The sequence below is a fragment of the Rana temporaria genome, chromosome 4, assembly GCF_905171775.1.
Source record: "Rana temporaria chromosome 4, aRanTem1.1, whole genome shotgun sequence".
Taxonomy (NCBI): domain Eukaryota; kingdom Metazoa; phylum Chordata; class Amphibia; order Anura; family Ranidae; genus Rana; species Rana temporaria.
The window spans coordinates 113,570,027-113,592,279 of record NC_053492.1 but is presented as its reverse complement, the minus strand read 5'-3'; the positions used below and the strand labels follow the sequence as shown (position 1 = coordinate 113,592,279).

The 22,253-nt window shown below is 43.8% G+C and overlaps 1 protein-coding gene across 1 annotated transcript in view; it reads right to left on the bottom strand.

Moving 5' to 3' along the window:
* DNER (delta/notch like EGF repeat containing) overlaps positions 1 to 19,749 on the bottom strand; it is a 253,110-nt gene extending 233,361 nt beyond the window's left edge. The window contains 1 exon segment of the mRNA XM_040348827.1: positions 19,494 to 19,749. Coding sequence (XP_040204761.1) covers positions 19,494 to 19,625 — 132 coding nt within the window. The 5' untranslated portion in view covers positions 19,626 to 19,749.
* Between the last annotated feature and the right edge of the window lie 2,504 nt (positions 19,750 to 22,253).

Below are 22,253 nucleotides of genomic sequence, written 5' to 3'. Positions count from 1 at the left end.
AAACCTCAAGGACTGGACGATGCATCAGTATTACTGATGATATTTACAGACATCTCTATTATATGTAATATGACATGGCACGAGATTTACTGGGATTCAGTAGAAGGGAAAGAGCCCATTTCATCCTTCTAGCTAAAGATATCTGGAATTATGACAAATAGAGAAAGTGGAATGTTGTATTGAACAGAGAAGCTGTTAAAACAGAGAGAATTACAACCAATCACTGCAATCATCTACTGCAGGCGTGTCCAAAGTCTGGCCCGCGGGTTATCAAAACATATATATATCTTTTTTGGCCCCTGACGATCTCCCAGCGCTGGGGCCACAAAAGATATATAGGCTGGCTGCCTTGGAGGGGACAGGGAGGAGGCGGGATGAGTGCCATCAGAGTTTATATAAAGAACATGTTCTCTTTTACTCCGATGAAATTCCGTCGGAATTCTGATGTGATTTTGGTCAGACAAATGTCAGATCGTGTGTACGGGGCTTAAGACTTATTTGTTTCATGTAAAGCAGTCCACCCATCCAGTTAATAAGAATGGTGGCCTACCACCAGTGGCCAATCAGTCTTGTAAATTCCCCACTGTAGGTCTTTTTGCAGCAGTGGTAGTATAATTACGTTGCTGCTCGCTGTGATGGTTGGACCCGGGAGTATGAGACTCTCAGTCTGAACTACCAACTACACTAACAGGAAGTGATGTCATTGATGATAAGATCTATCCCCATGATGCCCAGGTATCGGAGACACCGGGCTTTACACGCTGAGTTCTGACAAAACTGTACAAGTTTAAGAAAAATAAATAAATAATTGTTTTTGCCTTACTAATAGAATAGAACTATTTGATCCATTGTATTGCTATCCTGGAGTTCAGCTTTAACATCATTTTAGCAACCATTGACAATACAAAGATTGTAGCTCAGAGTTTAAAATAATCCTCATTGTGTTATCTGAGAGATTTTCACAAAACAGGTGGGAAATTACATGTCTTCACTTCGCCGCACTGTCACAACTAATCAGAAGCAGCCCCAAAACACTTATTCCAGAGAGATGTATAAGATCCCAGGCTCTCATCTCGGCTTCGTTAAATTGCCATTTTCATTAGATTGTAATTAAAAATAAGTCATGTGCAATTACTCTTGCAGACGTATTGAAGGAGGAAAACAACAAAATGCAAACTATTAAGCATCTAAACAGTCCGCCTCTCACAGCGGTATCAGATTTTCCACAGGGATTGGGTTTTTAAAGTATAGTCAAAGCCAAATCGCCATTTTGTGTGCTAAGGCAATACTAATGCCGCTGATCTGCTCGCAGGAGACCAGTGACATCACAAAACATGTCTGTTCATGCAGAGTACATTTTGTGGTCTTTATAAGAGGACACTGCTATTCTAATCTGGATTATTTCAATATTTTAGAAACAAGATAGAAAATAACGTAATAGGTAGATACAGTCCTCAGTGGACTTCAAATAGCCTTCAGCAGAATTAGGGCTCATGGCGACAAGCATTGATTGTCTTGGAACGCATGTAAAATGCAGATCAGCAAAATCTCATTGACTTTAATTGAGCATTACATATGGCAATTCAAATGCCACGTTTGACCTTCTTTGTGTTGCGCTGCATTTCTTTGGACGCAGCATGTCCTATTGAGGAGTAAAATGCAGCCTTTTCTTATCTTAAATCCATCCAATAGGGCCAGTTCACACCAACATGCCGCACTGGTGTGTGCTGGACAGATATGAAACATGTTACATTTAAATGACCTGTAATACATTATAGCACATTGTAATGCAATGTGACACACATTAAAAAAATAAAATAACCGTTTTGGCTTTAACAGAGAAAAAAAGATGTACAGGTGTGCAACCTGTTAAGACAAAAACGGACATCGATGCATAAACACAAAACAAGTGGTGGGAAACCAGCCTCTACACGGGAAAATCTCCACAACAGCAACAAATGAATGGGAAGGCTAGAATCCAACATCAGCTTTTATTGTTGTCTGTGCCCTTGTTGCAGACATCCCCTCACTCCCTGGTCTGGTGAAGCCATTGTACTTGGACATTGTGGGGTAGATTCACATACAAATAGATCGGCGCAGCGTATGTGAGATACGCTACGCCGCTGTAACTTACATTAGGCCGGTTCGAATCCCCAAAGAATTTGCGCCGTAAGTTACGGCGGCGTAGTGTATCTCAAGCGGCGTAACGGCGCGGAATTCAAATCGGCGATTAGGGGGCGTGTTTCATTTAAATGGAATCCATGTGTCCGGCGCCAATGCTGTATCCTGGCCTAGGCCAACAAGGCCCAGGCCTAGGGCAGCACTTTGCAGGGGGGGCAGCACGGAAAGCGTTCCCCACGGCTTACACTGTTAGGGTAACGCAGGCTGCTTCTCATTTTGACTGTCCTATTATCCTGGACCACAAACATTCCTCACTGTAATATATGTTTTCTGCTGCACCATTATCATGGTTATATCTTCTTAGTCCTCTCTATAAAATTATCAGAAACTTATGCTTAAAGTAGAACTATAAGCTATATATATATATATATATATATATATTTTTTTTTTTCATTTTGGATAGCGTAAGGGAGGGTTATAGCAGCCCTCAAAATTTCCACTCGCCTACTAGCATTTGGCGAGTGGATTTAAGCTGGGGGCGAGTGATGACAGGGCTGCATGACCAATCTCACTCCAATCTGTGCCTACACTTAGAGACCCGATGAGATTGGCGGCCGAAGAGGAAAGGTGCATGCTCGGGAAAAGTAGTCTGGTGAGCCGCGCACAGGCAGAGCAGTACACAGGTGCTCTCCTTACAATTCTCATTAAGCCATGGGACCTAACAGTATGACCTCTCTGAGCCTGCCCCCCTCCCCCGGGCCCCGACCAATGTAGCTGGAGAGCAGAAAGTAATGAGTGAGGTGGAGGATTGCAAGAATTACCACTCCGGTGCAGCGCTCACTGAAAGTTGCCCTGACATGAGAGCGGCAGCCTTCTAGTTTGTGCAGTTTTCTTCTCCTTGTGCTCTATGTAAGTATCCAACAGTTTAGCCTGAGCACTGTGAACAGACTGTTCTCAATGTGTGCTGTGCGCTGTCAGTGTGCGCTGTGCTATGGTGTCAATGGCTGTGCAGTTGTGTGGATCTCAGCGCTGGATTGTACTCCCTCCCGCTGTGCTGCAGCTCCTCTCCTCTCTGCCAGCCTGAATAAAAGGGGGAAGTGGGGACATGCAAGCGTGGAGCCGCACACACAGGCTCCTGATGATGAGATGAATGGGAGAGAGAGAGAGGATGGATGGGAGTTGCAGAGGAGACAGCAAGAGAATGGGGAAGATACCCAGTTCTAGTGCCCTGTCCCTCTGGTCTGCCCCCAGTGCCCTGTCCCTCTGGTCTACCCCCAGTGCCCTGTCCCTCTGGTTTGCCCCCAGTGCCCTGTCCCTTTGGTCTGCCCCCAGTGCCCTGTCCCATTTTATTAAAGTTGTTGTTGGTAATATTTAATTTTGTAACTTGATTCTGCATAAAACATTGTCATTCCATGAGATAATCTATGAGGGCGTGTTTACGGGTGCAATTAGGCGCAGGGCAGTGTATGAATTAGGTGGGGCAACTGGTGGCGAGTAACTCTTGAGCCTGGCTAGTAGCTCAGGACTTGAAATTTTGAGCCCTGGTTATAGCCCCTGTCAGTTTATTTTTTTTACCATCCCTGTCCCATTGCAGAGATTTCCCTTCACTTCCTGCCCCATAGCCAAACAGGAAGTGAGAGGAAATCTATGCAAATTAAGGGAATCCAATGCCCCCCACCCCCCCCAGGCCCTAAGAACTAGTGTCCTGAAACTAGTGGCTAGAAAAATTCAGGGTGGGTCTTAGAAAGGGATGTGGCCTTGACAGGAAGGGGTGGGTCATATTTAAATTAGGGGGTGCACAAGTTTTGTCAGGCCTAGAGCAGCACAAAACCTAAATACACTACTGTCCGGCGCCCTGCATGTACATGAGGGGCCAGGCGCATGGATTAGGGGGGCGGAACCCCTGTGCCCCATATAGACAGGCCACACTGACACAGGCCACCAGGCAGGTGGGGACATCCGTGCTCAGGCACAGTATGAGGCAATCCTACTTAGTGTGAGTATGGCTTTGCAAACTATGGATCTGGTCACCAAGCTGAAAATTGTGCAGGGATTAAGGGAAGGTTCAAAGAAGAACAAAAGGTAGTGATAACTGCACAGAAGGTCATGATAATGTTTTATTTTTTACAGGTATTTATATAGTGCAACAATTTACACAGTGGGCTAGATTCACATAGATCAGCGGATCTTTAGATCTGCGTGACCTATGTGATTTAAGATCCGTCCGCAAATTTTCCCGGCGTGCATTGCTCCCACTGACGTCGCTAGGTTTCGGCGTGAGCGTAACTTGCGACGAGCGGTTTTGTGAATCGGCTTACGCAAACGACGTAAAAAAAAAAAATTGACGCGGGAACGACGGCTATACTTAACATTGGCTGCGCCTCATAGAAGCAGGGGTAAGTATACGCCGGGAAAACCGCTACGTAAACATCGTAACAACACTGCGTCGGGCCCGCGTACGTTCGTGAATTGGCGTATCTCGCTGATTTACATATTTCTCAGTGTAAATCAGCGAGAACGCCCCCCGCGGCCATTTTTAAATTGCAGTTAAGATCCGACGGTGTAACACAGTTACACCTGTCGGATCTTAGGCATATTTATGCGTGACTGATTCTATGAATCAGTCGCATAGATACGACCGGCCTAACTCAGAGATATGACGGTGTATCAGGAGATACACCGTCGTATCTCTATGTGAATCTGGCCCAGTGTTTTTTATATTATACATTCACATCAGTCCCTGCCATCCAGAAGCTTACAATCCAAGGTCCCAATCTTACGTAAATTCTGTACATACACATAACAGGAGCCAATTAACCTACCAACAGGCTTCTGCAGTGTGGGAGGAAACTGACACAAGCCCAGGTTCGGATTCCTTGAATACTAACCTCTAAACCGCTCTACTGCCCCTACAATAGCATAACATAAGAGGGAAGCGTAGAAATAAAGGACTAGAACCAAGAAAAAAGATGAGAAGGCAGGGATAACAGAGACATCTGGGGCAGAAGACTCATGGAAGCTGTATACCACAGACCCCAGTGCTGCTGGCCTTCTTTTCTGTTGCAAAAAAAAAAAAATCTAATCAGCAGCAGGCAGGCAAATAATAGCACACGCTTGTTAGTCTGCTCCACATGGCCTCACTGGAGTTCACTTAAAAGACAGGGTATAATCAAGTCCTTACATACGTGGTACGCAGGCAGAGACAGGCAGAGACAGAAGACAGCAATATCCCACATCTCCAGGGGAAGTGAGCTATGCTTCTCTCCCTGGCCATCCTTGTAAGATCTGCAAGACGTCTTTGTACCTTTCATCTTCTACATCTGAGACTGAAGCCTAACTGTATTGGGCAGCTTCCTACAAAGCCTGTGCTTTATTGTGCTACTATAAATAGGCACCAACCTCACCTCTTGTATTCCACACTCACCAAGGTCAGCAACACTTCAAGCCGCAACATTGCATTTAACTTGTTCACTGATAAAATAGCATTTATATTCCACAAGGTCAGCATTACAGGTTATAGAGGTTACACGGTAATGGGTTAGCAGGTTTGTTTAAAGATCCAAAGGCTGTGAGCGTACTGCCGCCATCTTGGATGCATTGTCAACAGCAGAGATATCACTCTATAGCACAGCGGTCTCCAAACTTTATGAACAATGGGGTGGATTCAGGTAGGGGCGCGCAAAACTGCGGCGGCGTAACGAATGACATTTACGTTACGCCTCCGCAAGTTTTACGGGCAAGTGCTTGATTCACAAAGCACTTGCCTGTAAAGTTGCGGCGGCATAGCGTAAAAGGGGCCGGCGTAAGCGCGCGTAATTCGAATGATCCCGTAGGGGGCGTGGATCATTTTAATTAGGCGCGTTCCCGCGACGAACGTACTGCGCATGCGCCGTTCCTTAAAATTTCCCGACGCGCATTGCGGTAATTGACGTCGCAAGGACGTCATTGGTATCGACGTGAACGTAAATGGCGTCCAGCACCATTCACGGACGACTTACGCAAACAACGTAAAATTTTCAAAACGCAACGCGGGAACGACGTCCATACTTAACATTGGCTGCGCCTTCTAATAGCAGGAGCAGCCTTATGACGAAAACGACGTACGCAAACGACGTAAAAAACTACCGCCGGGCGCACGTACGTTCGTGAATCGGCGTAAGTATGTAATTTGCATACTTTACGCTGACATCTATGGGACATCTATGGGAGCTATAATAAATATCCCCAAAAATATATAAAAAAACATATTTTTTCCTCAGTTTAAGCTGATACGTATTCTTCTACCTATTTTTGGTTAAAAAAAATCGCAATAAGCGTTTATCGATTGGTTTGCGCAAAATTTATAGCGTTTACAAAATAGGGGATAGTTTTATTGCATTTTTATTAATAATTTTTTTTTTTTACTACTAATGGCGGTGATCAGCGATTTTTTTCGTGACTGCGACATTATGGCGGACACATCGGATAATTTTGATACATTTTTGGAACCATTGTCATTTTCACAGCAAAAAGTGCTATAAAAATGCATTGATTACTGTGAAAATGACAATTGCAGTTTAGGAGTTAACCACTAGGGGGCACTTAACCCAAGTCTGACCTCATGTGTGTTTCCAACTGTAGGGGGGCGGGGCTGGAAGTATGACATCATTGATCATCTTTCCCTATATCAGGGAACAGACGATCAATGACATTGCCACCTCTCCCCGTTCTTCAGCTCCGGTGACCGATCGCGGGACACCGTCGGTGATCGGGTCCCGCGGGCGCAGTCACGGAGCTTCGGATGGACCCCACGGCTGGGCTTAAGGAATCACGTACAGGTGCGTGATTGTGCCCAGCCGTGCCATTCTGCCGACGTATATCGGCTTGAAGTGGTCCTTAAGTGGTTAAGCTAGTGCATTGTTGGTTCATGTACCCCTTCCCTCGATTTCCCTTCTAAATGTTTTTTTTTCTTTGTCTGAATTTCTCACTTCCTGTTCCTCCTCAGTAAGCTTTCCACCATCATCCGAGCCATTTTGGCTGGGGGTTAGTCAGCGTGCTCGCCCCCTCCCTTAGGACTACATCCCTACAGGTAGACGCTGTGTTCTTGCAGACGTATTGAAGGAGGAAAACAACAAAATGCAAACTATTAAGCATCTAAACAGTCCGCCTCTCACAGCGGTATCAGATTTTCCACAGGGATTGCATTTTTAAAGTATAGTCAAAGCCAAATCGCCATTTTGTGTGCTAATGCAATACTAATGCCGCTGATCCGCTCGCCGGAGACCAGTGACATCACAAAACATGTCCGTTCATGCAGAGTAAATTTTGTGGTCTTTATAAGAGGACACTGCTATTCTAATCTGGATTATTTCAATATTTTAGAAACAAGATAGAAAATAACGTAATAGGTAGACTCAGTAGACTTCAAATAGCCTTCAGCAGAATTAGGGCTCATGGCGACAAGCATTGATTGTCTTGGAACGCATGTAAAATGCAGATCAGCAAAATCTCATTGACTTTAATTGAGCATTACATATGGCAATTCAAATGCCACATTTGACCTTGTTTGTGTTGCGCTGCATTTCTTTGGACGCAGCATGTCCTATTGAGGGGTAAAATGCAGCCTTTTCTTATCTTAAATCCATTCTTTCCAATAGGGCCAGTTCACACCAACATGCCGCACTGGTGTGTGCTGGACAGATATGAAACATGTTACATTTAAATGACCTGTAATACATTATAGCACATTGTAATGCAATGTGACACACATTAAAAATATAAAATAACCGTTTTAGATTTCACAGGGAAAAAAAGATGTACAGGTGTGCAACTTGTTAAGACAAAAAAGGACATCTACACGGGAAAAGCGCTGTAGTCCCAAGGGAGGGGGCGAGCACACTGACTAACCCCCAGCCAGAACAGCTCGGATGATGGGGGCAAGCTTACTGAGGAGAAACAGGAAGTGAGAAATTCAGACAAAGGAATAAAACATTTAGAAGGGAAATCAAAGGAAAAGGTAAGTGAACCAACAATGAACTAGCTGAAAAGAACCTATTTAGAAATTAAAAAACAAACCTTTACAACCCCTTTAAAGTAAGTGGGCCAGATTCAGGTACAGCGGGCAGATCTGTGCGGCAGCGTAACGTATCCGATTTACGTTACGCCGCCGCAAGTTTTTCAGGCAAGTGCTTTATTCACAAAGCACTTGCCTGTAAAGTTGCGGCAGCGTAGCGTTAATCACCCGGCGGAATTCAAATTCGGCGGGTAGGGGGCGTGTATCATTTAAATGAAGCGCGTCCCCGCGCCGAACGAACTGCGCATGCCCTGTCCCTAAAATATCCCAGTGTGCATTGCTCCAAATGACGTCGCAAGGACGTCATTGGTTTCGACGTGAACATAAATGACGTCCAGCCCCATTCACGGACGACTTACGCAAACGACGTAACTTTTAAAAATTTCGACGCGGGAACGACGGCCATACTTAACATTGGCTGCGCCTCATATAGCAGGGGCAACTATACGCCGGGAAAAGCCTAACGTAAACGTCGTAACTTTACTGCGTCGGCCACGCGTACGTTCGGGAATTCGCGTATCTAGCTAATTTGCATACTCGGCGCAGAAATCGACGGAAGCGCCACCTAGCGGGGGGAAAAAAATTGCAGTTTAGATCCGACGGCGTAAGAGACTTACGCCTGTCGGATCTAAAGGATATCTATGCATAACTGATGCTAAGAATCAGTCGCATAGATAAGACGGGCCAGATTAGGACTTACGACGGCGTACATGGCGCTGCGCCGTCGTAAGTCCTTTCTGAATCTGGCCCAGTGTTTGCAATATTAGATTTTGTTGTGCAATTTTTGTACGTTAGTGACAGTTTTTTTTTTTTAAAGTGGAAGACATCAGCAGTGGAAGAAGCTTCAGAGAACATGGCGATGGCAGCTGTGGAGTGGTGCAGGAAAGTTTGAAGCTGTCGTGGCTGGAACAGGGCAAAGTCTGAGGTGAGTTTGCCATAATGTGCAATATGCATACATTATGTAAAGTGTTCTGCCTACCCCAGGCTCAATTGCACTTTTAAGTAAAGCTTTTCTAAGGAGCCTGACGTTTACCATTGATGACCTACCTTGAAAATGCCTAGTTAGAACACTGACCCCACTGGCTTGGAGCCGCTGATCCACCGTTGAAACAGCATGACAGTCAGGCAGCTAGCATTTGCAGAATGACCTAAAGTCTTAGTTGGCTACATCCTTTTTTTTAAATCTCCTTGATCCATTACTAAGCAGGTAGCTTAGCGCAAGCATATATTAAGTGACTTTGGATATTGGCAGGATTAATTACAATGGGACTCTGATAGACAGTACTCCTCGTAAACACAACAGCTTACAATTATGTACCTGGAGTTCAGCTTTAAACGGCTAAGTATCCATATTGAGTTCTGGTCTCTCTATAGACCAGCCTAGATGATCACATATTTACTATGTACCTTCAGTATCAGCTGTCCCTTTGTCTCTTGTGGGCACAGCAACATAAACACGCATGTTTGCCCTTAAATAGATTGACAGCAGGGAGCTTTGTTCAGTAAACACACTAGTGCAGGTGCTACCTGTACCTACGTCCTATAGAGGTGGTGTGGGCGACATGGTAGTTCCATTGCAAAGGTGGCCCTGGAGACAATGAGGGGGATCTGTCAAAACTAGAGCAAACAGAATCTGGGAGCAGATGTGCATGGCAACCAATCAGCTTCTATGTTCAACTTGTCCACTTAAAGTGGTTGTAAACCCTCTCTGAGAACTTTCACCTACAGGTAAGCCTAGATTAAGGCTTACCTGTAGGTGCTTGCAATATCTCCTAGACCTACATGGTTTAGGAGATATTTGCAATAAATAATGCTCCGATGTCTATGGCCTGTGCGCGCCGTAGACAACGTCGCAGGCGCACTGAGCGTGCCGTTGCTGAATGGCATCATGCTGTAAGTGTTGGCTCACGCGCGCATGCGCAGGAGTGACATCATCGCTGCTCCGGCCAGTCACATCGCCGGGGCAGCGATACCCGGAAGAAAGAAGGTGAAAGATGGACGCTTCGTGGAGGCGAGGTAATCAGGGACATCGCAGGCTTCGGTTTCAGGTAAGTGACACATGCGATGCATAGTAGCCCATTATGCTTTACCTTTGAAGGGAAACAAAGAGGAAGCAAACCCATCAGGGTTTACTTCCTCTTTAAAGGCGTTGTAAAGGTACAATTTTTTTTTCCTAAATAGCTTCCTTTACCTTAGTGCAGTCCTCCTTCACTTACCTCATCCTTCAATTTTTCTTTTAAATGTCCTTATTTCTTCTGAGAAATCCTCACTTCCTGTTCTTCTGTCTGTAACTCCACACAGTAATGTGAGGCTTTCTCCCTGGTGTGGAGTGTCGTGCTCGTCCCCTCCCTTGGACTACGGGAGAGTCAGGACGCCCACTAACACGCAGCTTCTTTCTCTATCTGCAACGTAGAGAGCGTCCTGACTCTTCTGTAGTTCAAGGGAGGGGGCGAGCATGACACTCCACACCAGGGAGAAAGCCTCGCATTACGGTGTGGAGTTACAGACAGAAGAACAGGAAGTGAGAATTTCTCAGAAGAAATAAAGACATTTAAAAGCAAAATCGAAGGATGAGGTAAGTGAAGGAGGACTGCACTAAAAAAATGTTTTACCTTTACAACCCCTTTAAGCTTTAAAAATAAAAAATAAAAAACAAAAACTGATAGGTTGTCATGCACAGTAGCTCCAGATTCAGTTTTAATAAATTCTTCCTGGTCTTCCCTAAAAAGTAAAAGATATTTATAGCCAAATGGGCATTTCCAGCCCATCCTTTGTTTATTAATGTGGTAAATAACGGCGCACTAGAATATAACACAGAACTCTCTTGTTGGTTGATGACATTTCATGATGACATTTGCATACAGTTCTTTCGTGTGACCTTTTATCAGTAATATATAGCAGCCTGCAGATGGGAAGTCTGTAAGACTTCACTACTCTACTGGGTAAACTGAACAAGGTTTTGCATCAAGTTGATTTGGGTCTTTCAGATTCATTATGATTGTATTTTAAAGTGTTCCTAAACCCAGGACACTGCATTCACTATATCTGGTCTTCCACAGTACAAAGAACATGGTAATGCAATAGTTTTAGTAACTATAAACTGCTAAATACCTTTTCTCATCAGCAGTATATAGCAGTCATGTGACTTCTATAAGTGTCAGGTCCAGCACTGGTTAAAGCTTGTAGGAGGAGCTTTCATTCTCCTCTGACTGTCCTTTGAGGCTGCATGACCGCTGACCCCCCTGTCTGGAGGACAGTGCTGATCACATGCACTCTCCCAAGAACAAAAAAAAACTTTCTAGCAATACACACCAAACTGAGCATGTGCAGAGTGCCCCCAATGCTCTGTTCTATCAGGAGATGGATTGGGGACTGTGAAAGAAGGGAATGGTTAGAGAAGACAGGATCAAACAGCCTTTTTACACAAAGGATGAACCCCTTAGGTTTCACAGTGAGTATAACAAGCATGCTTTACTGCATATAAACACTGATTTTACTGTTGTGGGTTTAGTAACACTTTAACCACTTCCGGACCGCCGCATGTACATTTACGTCGGCAGAATGGCACGGACAGGCACATTGGCGTACCTGTACGTCCCTGCCTAGACGTGGGTTGGGGGACCCCCCCCCCCCCCCCGGTACATGCGGCGGTTCCCGTGGCTTCAGGAGCAATCCGGGACAAGGGCACGGCTATTCGTTTCTAGCCGCCCCCTCGCGATCGCTCCCCGGAGCTGAAGAACGGGGAGAGCCGTATGTAAACACGGCTTCCCCGTGCTTCACTGTGGCGGCTGCATCGATCGAGTGATCCCTTTTATAGGGAGACTCGATCGATGATGTCAGACCTACAGCCACACCCCCCTACAGTTGTAAACACACACTAGGTCAGTGTTTCTCAATTCCAGTCCTCAGGCCCCCCCAACAGGTCAGGTTTTCAGGATTTCCATTATTTTGCACAGGTGATTTGATCAGTTTCACTGCCTTAGTAATCACCACAGCCTTTTCATCTGAGGGAAATCCTGAAAACCTGACCTGTTGGGGGGGCCTGAGGACTGGAATTGAGAAACACTGCACTAGGTGAACCCTAACTCCTACAGCGCCCCCTGTGGTTAACTCCCAAACGGCAACTGTCATTTTCATAATAAACAATGCAATTTAAATGCATTTTTTGCTGTAAAAATGACAATGGTCCCAAAAATGTGTCAAAATTGTCCGAAGTGTCCGCCATAATGTCGCAGTCACAAAAAAAAATGCGGATCGCCGCCATTAGTAGTAAAAAAAATAAAAATAATAAAACTATCCCCTATTTTGTAAACGCTATAAATTTTGCGCAAACCAATCGATAAACGCTTATTGCGATTTTTTTACCCAAAATAGGTAGAAGAATACGTATCGGCCTAAACTGAGGAAAAAAATTTTTTATATACGTTTTTGGGGGATATTTATTACAGCAAAAAGTAAAAAATATTGCATTTTTTTCAAAATTATTGCTCTATTTTTGTTTATAGCGCAAAAAATAAAAACCGCAGAGGTGATCAAATACCACAAAAAGAAAGCTCTATTTGTGGGGAAAAAAGGACGCCAATTTTGTTTGGGAGCCGCATCGCACGACCGCACAATTGTCTGTTAAAGCGACGCAGTGCCGAATTGTAAAAACCCCTTGGGTCATTTAGCAGCATATTACAGTCATCAGTCCCCCCCCACACTCCAGTCCTCAGTCCCCCCCCCCCCCACACTCCAGTCCTCAGTCCCCCCCCCACACTCCAGTCCTTAGTTTCCCCCCCCCCCCAGACTCCAGTCCTCAGTCCCCCCCACACACTTTAGTCCTCAGTCCCCCCCCCCACACACTCCAGTCCTCAGTCCCCCCCACACACACTCCAGTCCTCAGTCCCCCCCACACACTCCAGTCCTCAGTCCCCCCCACACACTCCAGTCCTCAGTCCCCCCCCACACACACTCCAGTCCTCAGTTCCCCCCCCCCACACACCAGCGCTCAGTCCCCCCCCACACACTCCAGTCCTCAGTTTCCCCCCCCCCCCACAGTCCAGTCCTCAGTCCCCCACACACCAGTGCTCAGCTCCTCCTCTTTGATGTCCTCGGCCCCTCCCCCCACATCACAGCAATCCTGAGGTTTGGAATCCTCCCCCCACATTCAGATATTAGCGCTTTACTTCACCCCCTCACTGTCCTACCTTACAGAGACAGATCGGAGGGAGGCACAGCATGTCTGGATAGGGACAGGAGAGGCGTTGCAGGGAGGGAGGCGGGACAGTTCTGGATGGAGGGCCGAGGTAACAAACAGGTGATTGGCTGCTAGGATGAAGGACAGTCCTAGCAGCCAATCGCCTGTTTGATAACCTTGGGCAGCTCCGCCCTCCACCCAGAATTGTTCCGCCTCCCGCTGTCGGCTCTGTGAGGATTACAGAGCGACGGCAGGAGGAAGAAAAGTCTCATGCCGCCTGCTCGCACCCGCGGCCCGGCTGCAGAAGGGCTGCGGCCCGGTAGTGGGCCGCGGACCGGGGGTTGACGACCCCTGCCCCAGAGGATTTGTTCTTACATTCTGTTCCGGTGACATATCAAAATGTTGCTACTATCTATTCCAGTTATAGTTGTCACCAGAGAAAATAAGTACAGTGTATCCAATAGAGATACAGACTGTAACAACAACCTAACAGAAGTTCTAATTTGTCACCACTCTATCCAAAACTAAAAAGAAAGTTTGGACTTTAGGTATACTTCCATTTCTGGGTCAGCAGACCAGCTGCTGCCATTGCAAGGAGTTTCCGCTCTTCCTCCTGGATTTAAAGGGGTTGTAAAGGTTTGGTTTTTATTTTCTAAATAGGTTCCTTTAATCTAGTGCATTGTTGGTTCACTTACCTTTTCCTTCCATTTCCCTTTTAAATGTTTTTTTCTTTGTCTTCTTTGTCTGAATTTCTCACTTCCTGTTCCTCCTCAGTAAGCTGTTCAGTAAGCTGTTCAGTAAGCTGTTTTGGCTGACTAACCCTCGCTCGGATGATGGTGGAAAGCTTACTGAGGAGAAACAGGAAGTGGGAAATTCAGACAAAGAAAAAAAGGGAAAGGGAAATGGAAGGAAAAGGTAAGAGAACCAACAATGCACTAGCCTTAAAGGAACCAATTTAGAAAATAAAAGACAAACCTTTAAAACCCCTTTAAGGATAGGAATGAAGGAACGGAGACGCCCAAATGTGGGTTGGAACGTCACAAATTCCAAAACAGACAAGCAGAGCCAGGGACTATGACAAAAACATGTCACTACTGTATTGGAATCTCTGAAAAAAGTAAGAAGGTAGTGGACTATTAAGCCCAACAGACTCCAGCCCAGATTCACAAAGAGTTACGCTGGCGTATCAGTAGATACGGCGACGTAACTCCGAATCTAAGCCCGTCGTATGTTTAAATGTATTCTCAAACTGAGATACACTTAAACATGCCTAAGATACGACGGCCTGCGCCGTCGTATCTTAGGGTGAAATATTTACGCTGGCCGCTAGGTGGCGCTTCCATTGCGGTAGGCGTAGAATAGGCAAATGAGTCGTTACGCCGATTCACGAACGTACGCTTGCCCGTCGCAGTAAATTTACGCCGTTTCCGTAAGAGATACGCGGCTTAAAGATAAACATGCCCCCTAGGTGGCGTATCCAATGTTAAGTATGGCCGTCGTTCCCGCGTCGCAATTTGAAAATTTTACGTCGTTTGCGTAAGTCGTCCGTGAATGGGGCTGGACGCCATTTACGTTCACGTCGAAACCAATGACGTCCTTGTGACGTCATTTAGCGCAATGCACGTTGGGAAATTTTAGGGACGGCGCATGCGCAGTACGTTTGGCGCGGGAACGAGCCTAATTTAAATGATTCACGCCCCCTACCCGGATCATTTGAATCAGGCGGGCTTGCGCAGGGGTATTTACGCTACGCCGCCGCAACTTTACAGGCAAGTGCTTTGTGAATCAAGCATTTGCCCGTAAAACTTGCGGCGGCGTAACGTAAATGTCATACGTTACGCCGCCGCAGTTTTGCGCGAGTGTACGTGAATCTGGCCCTCCATCTATAGCTGACATATTATTTTGGCTGGTCTGACCCTTTACAGGTTTTACAAATTACAATTTAGAAAGACCATAGTGAAGGCATGAAAGTCAATCAACCTACACTCTCGGGAGGTTAGATATAGAGTAGCATGGATGATGCTTAATGATAAATGACAGCCACATTGAATGGCAGAGTGGGCCTTCTTTGACAAATGTCCGCCGTGGATACAATGTTTTCTACCCCGACTTCAACCGTTCTTCGTTGTCTATGGTTGCACCCTTACCCTGACATCCTTCCCCAGCTGCAGTTTCCCTGACCCCCACCCCCCGCCCCCCCCCCCCATTATTACATTATCTCTCTCCCTTATTTTTGATGTTTTTTCATTTTATTTTGATTGGCACCCAACAAAGAAGACAGGGTGAGGATCCATACAGATGGAAGCCATTCGACATATAACGACTAAATTGAACATGATGTTAGACTGCCTGTTCATCTTATTTATCTGTAATTCATTTAAACCTTTCAACAAAAATATTTAACTAAGAAAGAAAGAAAGATGAAACAATAGAAACTTTTATAGAAGTATTCTGCCAAATGACAAATTCTGTGGACAAGATGAAATCATTCTGCCTATAGCAAGCCATATTAATGTAGTACTCCTGTCACACAAGCAGAACATAGAATGTACGAGTATCGCCTGTAGCAATCAGAGCCCAGTGCAGTCACAATGGGTATATAATAGCAGTGTTCACATCTTGTGTAGGTGAGAAACTACTGCAACATAATGTGATCTTATGGCTCTTTCAGGCACGCATTTACCTTCAGATCTTGAGTATGTAGAAGAGGGGTCTCAAACTGGTGGCCCTCCAGCTGTTGCAGAACTACAAGTCCCATGAGGCATTGCAAGGCTGACAGTTACAAGCATGACTCCCACAGGCAGAAGGATGATGGGACTTGTAGTTCTGCAACAGCTGCAGGGCCTTTGTAGAGTATATACATAAAGGGAGAGAAAAGTGATATTGTAATTGAAGTCAAACTCTACATCAGACACTCATCTGCTAGAATCCTACACAACATCCGGTATGGTATTTCGTTCACCTGTTTGTATTATATATCTGATCAATCCGATCCATCTCTCTGTAATCCTATGGGCTAGCTCTCTGGGCACTGTATGTAATACACTTTGGAGCCTTTCTTCACAGAATTTTCTTGGCATCATTTTGAAGAGGTAGGTTGCCAGGTCAAACTCTACATCAGACACTCATCTGCTAGAATCCTAGGCAACATCCGGCATAGTATTCTTTTAAAATCAACACATTGCTGCTACAAATCGCCAACCTGCTACCAACTGATGATGCCTGGCACTCAATAGGATGCCCACACTAATCCAAACATATTCTATGAGCCATGACTGAACTGCCAACAGAGGACATTGCTAACAAAGCAGTGGTGCTCTTCCTTGTTTGTGAAATGCTTATCTTATTGAATCCATCTAGTAAGGCACAAAAAAACACACACACACACACACACACACACACACACTTATTGTACTGAATGACATTGTACATGAAGCCCATTTTGAAAATGCAGAGAGAGATCTGAAAATAAAACACATCCATTGGTGTCTAGGCCACATCTGAAGTATTACAAGCTGAACAAAGACATGTGATCGTTGTCATTTGTACGTTTGTGCATGAGATCGGTTTAATCACAGGTGTATGAGTAATCCATTCATTGACACAATTTCCCCACGTGAGCTTCTAGCTGTGACTGTTATTTTCAGACCCTGACAATTGATAGGAGAAGTGTGATAACAACACTGTGATACATTGGATCCCACAAAGCATACACTTCTAGAGAACAAACAGGAAAGCCTTCATCTATGTCTCTCAACTACAATCCTTTCTTCTTTATAATCTTATTTATTTGTAAATATGAACATCACAACAACACAACACCCAAGCATTAGAACACTAATGACAGCCATGCACCATCCCTTCTTCCAAGATGGAAAACCTTGTACTTTTATCTGCTAAAAAAAAACACAAGGTCTCCTCGGTGGCAGGAGACTATGAAGAAGCCATAAATCTATGCCTGAGAATAGGGAAGACGGGTCATAGAAGACATCCATGCACAACCCATCCACATTTATATCATACAGTATACTGTATAGTAATCAGTCTCCAGCACTTCTCTGGGGAGAGGCGAGCAAGAGCTGGCAGCTGAATGTCACACATAACACACAATGTCACCAAGCTAGAGGCCATGTGACCACAGCAAGCCGGAGGCATGGCAAGGGTTAACTTTTCATTACCAAATACTGGCATATATGTGGAACCCACGCACACCGTATAATAATCGTTTACCATAAAAATCCATTGATGATATATACAGGTAACAATGCCAATACATTCTATCTCTCTATCATCAGTTATATACTAATAATCTATCAATTTTATATATATATTTACTTTTATATCCATATGTATATATAAAATATATATTTTTTTAAATAAATAAATATATATATATTATATACAAAAAACATATCATATTATACAGGACTTATGAAGCGCCAACAATTTGCTCACTACTTTATCAATGATCTACGGTATGTATTGCATATCTATAATTCATCATATATCAATAATCTATCATATAGCTATAATCTTTTATATCTCTGTAATCTATCATATAATTATATTATACAGGATTTATATAGCGCCAACAGTTTGTCTTTGATGTAGCTGTAACATATCTCGATTATATAAACTAAAATCTATCATTTATCAATACTCTACCTTATGTCCCTCTAATCTATGATATTACATTATACAGGATTTATATGGAGCCAACAGTGTGCGCTCCACTGTTTGGTGTATCTATAATATATCTATAAGCCATCATATATCTATATCTTTATCTATCACCTATCTATAATCTATCACCTGTCACCTATCTATTGTCTATGTTATACTTATCTATACTCTATTATACATCTATATCTCTATCACCTATCTAAAATGTATTTATATATATATATATATATATATATATATATATATATATATATATATATATATATATATATATTATATGACCTGTCACCTATCTATTGTCTATGTTATACTTATCTATACTCTATTACTCTATAACCCAATTATAATCTATTATACATCTATATCTCTATCACCTAAAATGTATTATATATATATATATATATATATATATATATATATATATATATATATATATTATATGACCTGTCACCTAAATTGTCTGTCTATCACCTATTTATCATCTACCACCTATCAAAATGATATAATATATCTATATATCCTACCTAGTCTCTATGACCTATCTATACTCTATAACCCAAATGAATATCTATTATATATCTATACCTCACCTATCTATAATCTATCATATATGTATAATCTATCACCTATTTATCATCTATCACCTATCAAAATTCTTTAATATATCTATATTTCCCACCTAGTGTCTATCACCTATCCCCTATTGTCTGTGCATCACCTATCTATACCCTATAACCCAATGTATATCATATACCACCTATCCATAATCTATCATGTGTATAATCTATCACCTGTCACCTTTCTATTGTCTATCACCTATTTAGCATCTATCGCCTATCAAAATTCAATAATATATCTATATATCCAACTTAGTTTCTATTACTTGTCACCTGTCACCTATTGTCTGTGTATCACCTATCTATACTCTATGACCCAAAATAATATCTATATCACCTATATATATATATGTATAATCTATCACCTGTCACCTTGCTATTGTCTATCACCTATTTATCATCTATCATCTTTCTATTATATATTTATATTTCCTACCTGATCTATATTACCTATCACCTGTCACCTATCTATTGTCTGTCTGTCACCTATCACAATTCTATAATATATCTATATCTCCTATCTAGTCTCCTATCACCTATCACATGTCACCTATCTATTGTCTATCACCTATTTATCATCTATCACCTTTCTATTATATATCTATATTCCCTACTTGATCTATATTACCTATCACCTGTCACCTATCTATTGTCTGTCACCTATCACAATTCTATATCTCCTATCTAGTCTCCTATCACCTATCACATGTCACCTATCTATCAATAATCAATGAGCTCTCTGTGTCCTGTGTAGTTTTATAGAGGAACATAGGAGGTGGTTGGGTGTGTGGTGAGCCGGTCCCCGGGATGTGTCGGTCCTTAGCAGAGGATCTAGCCGTACCTGAGTGTCGCCGATGTCGCACGCTCCTTCCCCGCACGGTCCCCCGGGGAGGTCGGCGGAGGCCAGCAGTAAACCGGAGAGGAGAAGGAAGGTGAGGCCGGGCAGAGGTGGGGGAGTCCAGGGAGGAGGCATAAGTGCGGCCCGGTGTGTCGGTGTGTGTGCTCCGGTGGTGGCGGCGGCGGCTGTGCTCCTGGTACCCGCTCCCCGCTCTGGATGGATGCTGCGATCACTGAGCTGCTACCAGCCCGGCTCCTGTTACCATAACAACCCGCTGAGTGACAGCCGAGGGGAGGGGGAGGAGGCAGAGGGATGGGGAATGGATTCCTTTATCCTCCTGGAGATGTGGGGGGACTGGAGGGATGGTGGGGGGTCATTGTATCCACCTTGGCAGCTCCTTCTAATCACACACAATTCCACCCCATACCTTCATTATCTATTTGTGTTTTATAATCAGGTAATGTACCCATCCCCCACACCTCAATGAGCAGGTATGTTCTATACTGCTGTACCTCTTCACAATGATTGATATACTCTATAATAATAAATAAATAAATATAAATATATATATATATATATATATATATATATATATATATATATATATATATATATATATATATATTAGGGCTAGTTTACACTTGCTTCCAAAAATGGATTCGGACATGCTTTGTTAAAGCTCTCTAAATGACAGTCAAAGCCCCTGTCACTAAATAAAATGGTTAGCTTATAGTCCTAGAAGACTGTACATACCTTGCTTTTGCTTGGAGCTTCAATGGGGCTTCAGTGGGGCTTCTGTGGGGCTTCGATGAGGCTTTGGCAGGGCTTTGGTGAGGCCTTGGTTGGGCTTCGGTGAGGCTTTGGTAGGGCTTTGGTGAGGCTTCGGTGGGGCATCAAGCGAGCTTTGCCATACACTTCTATGGAGGCTTTGAAGCACCACTAAAGCTACATGTGGTATAATTTTTGAAGCAAAAGCAAGGTGTAAACAGGAGTGTAAGCTAACCATTTTATTTAGTGGCAGGGGCTTTGACTAGCATTCAGAGAGATTTAACAAGGAATTTCATGAGGAAATTAAGCCAATACAGTGGAACCTTGGATTACGAGCATAATCCGTTCCAGGAGAATGCTCATAATAAGGGATGAGCGAAACACCCCCCCATTCGGTTCGCACCAGAACCTTCGAACGGACCGAACGTTCGCGCAAACATTTAGAACCCCATTGACGTCAATGGGACTCAAACGTTAGAATTTAAAAGTGCTAATTTTAAAGCCTAATATGCAAGTTATTGTGGGATAACGGGTTTGAGAACCCGGGTCTTGCCCCAGGGAACATGTATCAATGGAAAAAAAAAGTTTTAAAAGCGGTCATTTTTCTGGAGCAGTGATTTAATGATGCTTAAAGTGAAAAAAAAAATGAAAAATTCCTTTAAATATCGTACCTGCTGGGTGTCTATAGTATGCCTGTGAGGTGGCACGTGTTTAGAACTGTCCCTGCACAAAATGAGATTACTAAAAAAGGTCATTTAAAACTGCTTGCGGCTTTAATGTAATGTCTGGTCCCTGCAATATGGATGAAAATCATTGAGAAAAATAGCATGGGTTTCCCCCCACTCCCCCCCCAGGTCATTACAAGCCCCTTTGGCCCTATATACTTTGAACAGCATTATACAGGCGGTGCAAACAACACAGGCACTGTAGGTTTGTTGTTAAGTAGAATCTCTTTGTCATTTTGAACTGGTACTTTTTTAAAGTGTAGCTCCAGCCATAAAATCTATTTTTAAGCTTTTCTGAAAACATAGAGAAGGGTTATCAACCCTGTAAACATTTGTTTTGCTGTCTGTGTGCATCTGTTCAGAAGATTGCAATTCACTTTCTGTCCCAATGACAAATTATGTTTTGAAAATATGGGTTTTTTAGTGAAACGAGGATTGGTGATAAAGCATCAGTGGACAGGAGACACCTCTTACAGAAGAGAATTTCCCTTCCTAGGGGTAGATTTCCTCTCACTTCCTGTTGTCTCCTTCCGTTTGCAAGTAGGAGATGTTTGAAAGTTGGATGTTTGAAAGTAGGGGCGTGCCGTATATACTCTGCAGAAATTTGGGCCCTAGGTGCTGGTGTTGCCACAACACTGTAAGCCCTCACAGTTAGTCTTGGTGGGCAATGGAACGCCCTGCCGTGTGAACTATTATATCAATAATTGTAATTACATGCCATTGTTGAACAGTGGTAGAAAAATTTGGCCTTTGGTGCTGGCGCTGGTGCCACAACTCTGTAAGCCCTCACAGTTACTCTTGGTGGGCACAGGAATGGGCCCTGCTGTGAAATATTAGATCAAGAATTGTAATTACATGCCCCTGTTGAACAGGGGCAGAAAAATTGGGCCTTTGTTGGTGGTGGTGCTGGTGCCACAACACTGCAACCCCTCACAGATACTCTAGTTGGAGCGCAGGAATGAGCCCGCTACAAAGTATTGCATCAAAAATTGTAATTACACGCCCCTGTTAAACAGGGGCAGAAAAATTGGGCCTTAGGCACTGGTACTGGTGCCACAACACTGCAACCCCTCACAGATACTCTAGTTGGAGCGCAGGAATGAGCCCGCTGCAAAGTATTGCATCAAACATTGTAATTACACGCCCCTGTTAAACAGGGGCAGAAAAATTGGGCCTTAGGCACTGGTGGCGGTGCCACAACACTGCAACCCCTCACAGATACTCTAGTTGGAGCGCAGGAATGAGCCAGCTGCAAAGTATTGCATCAAAA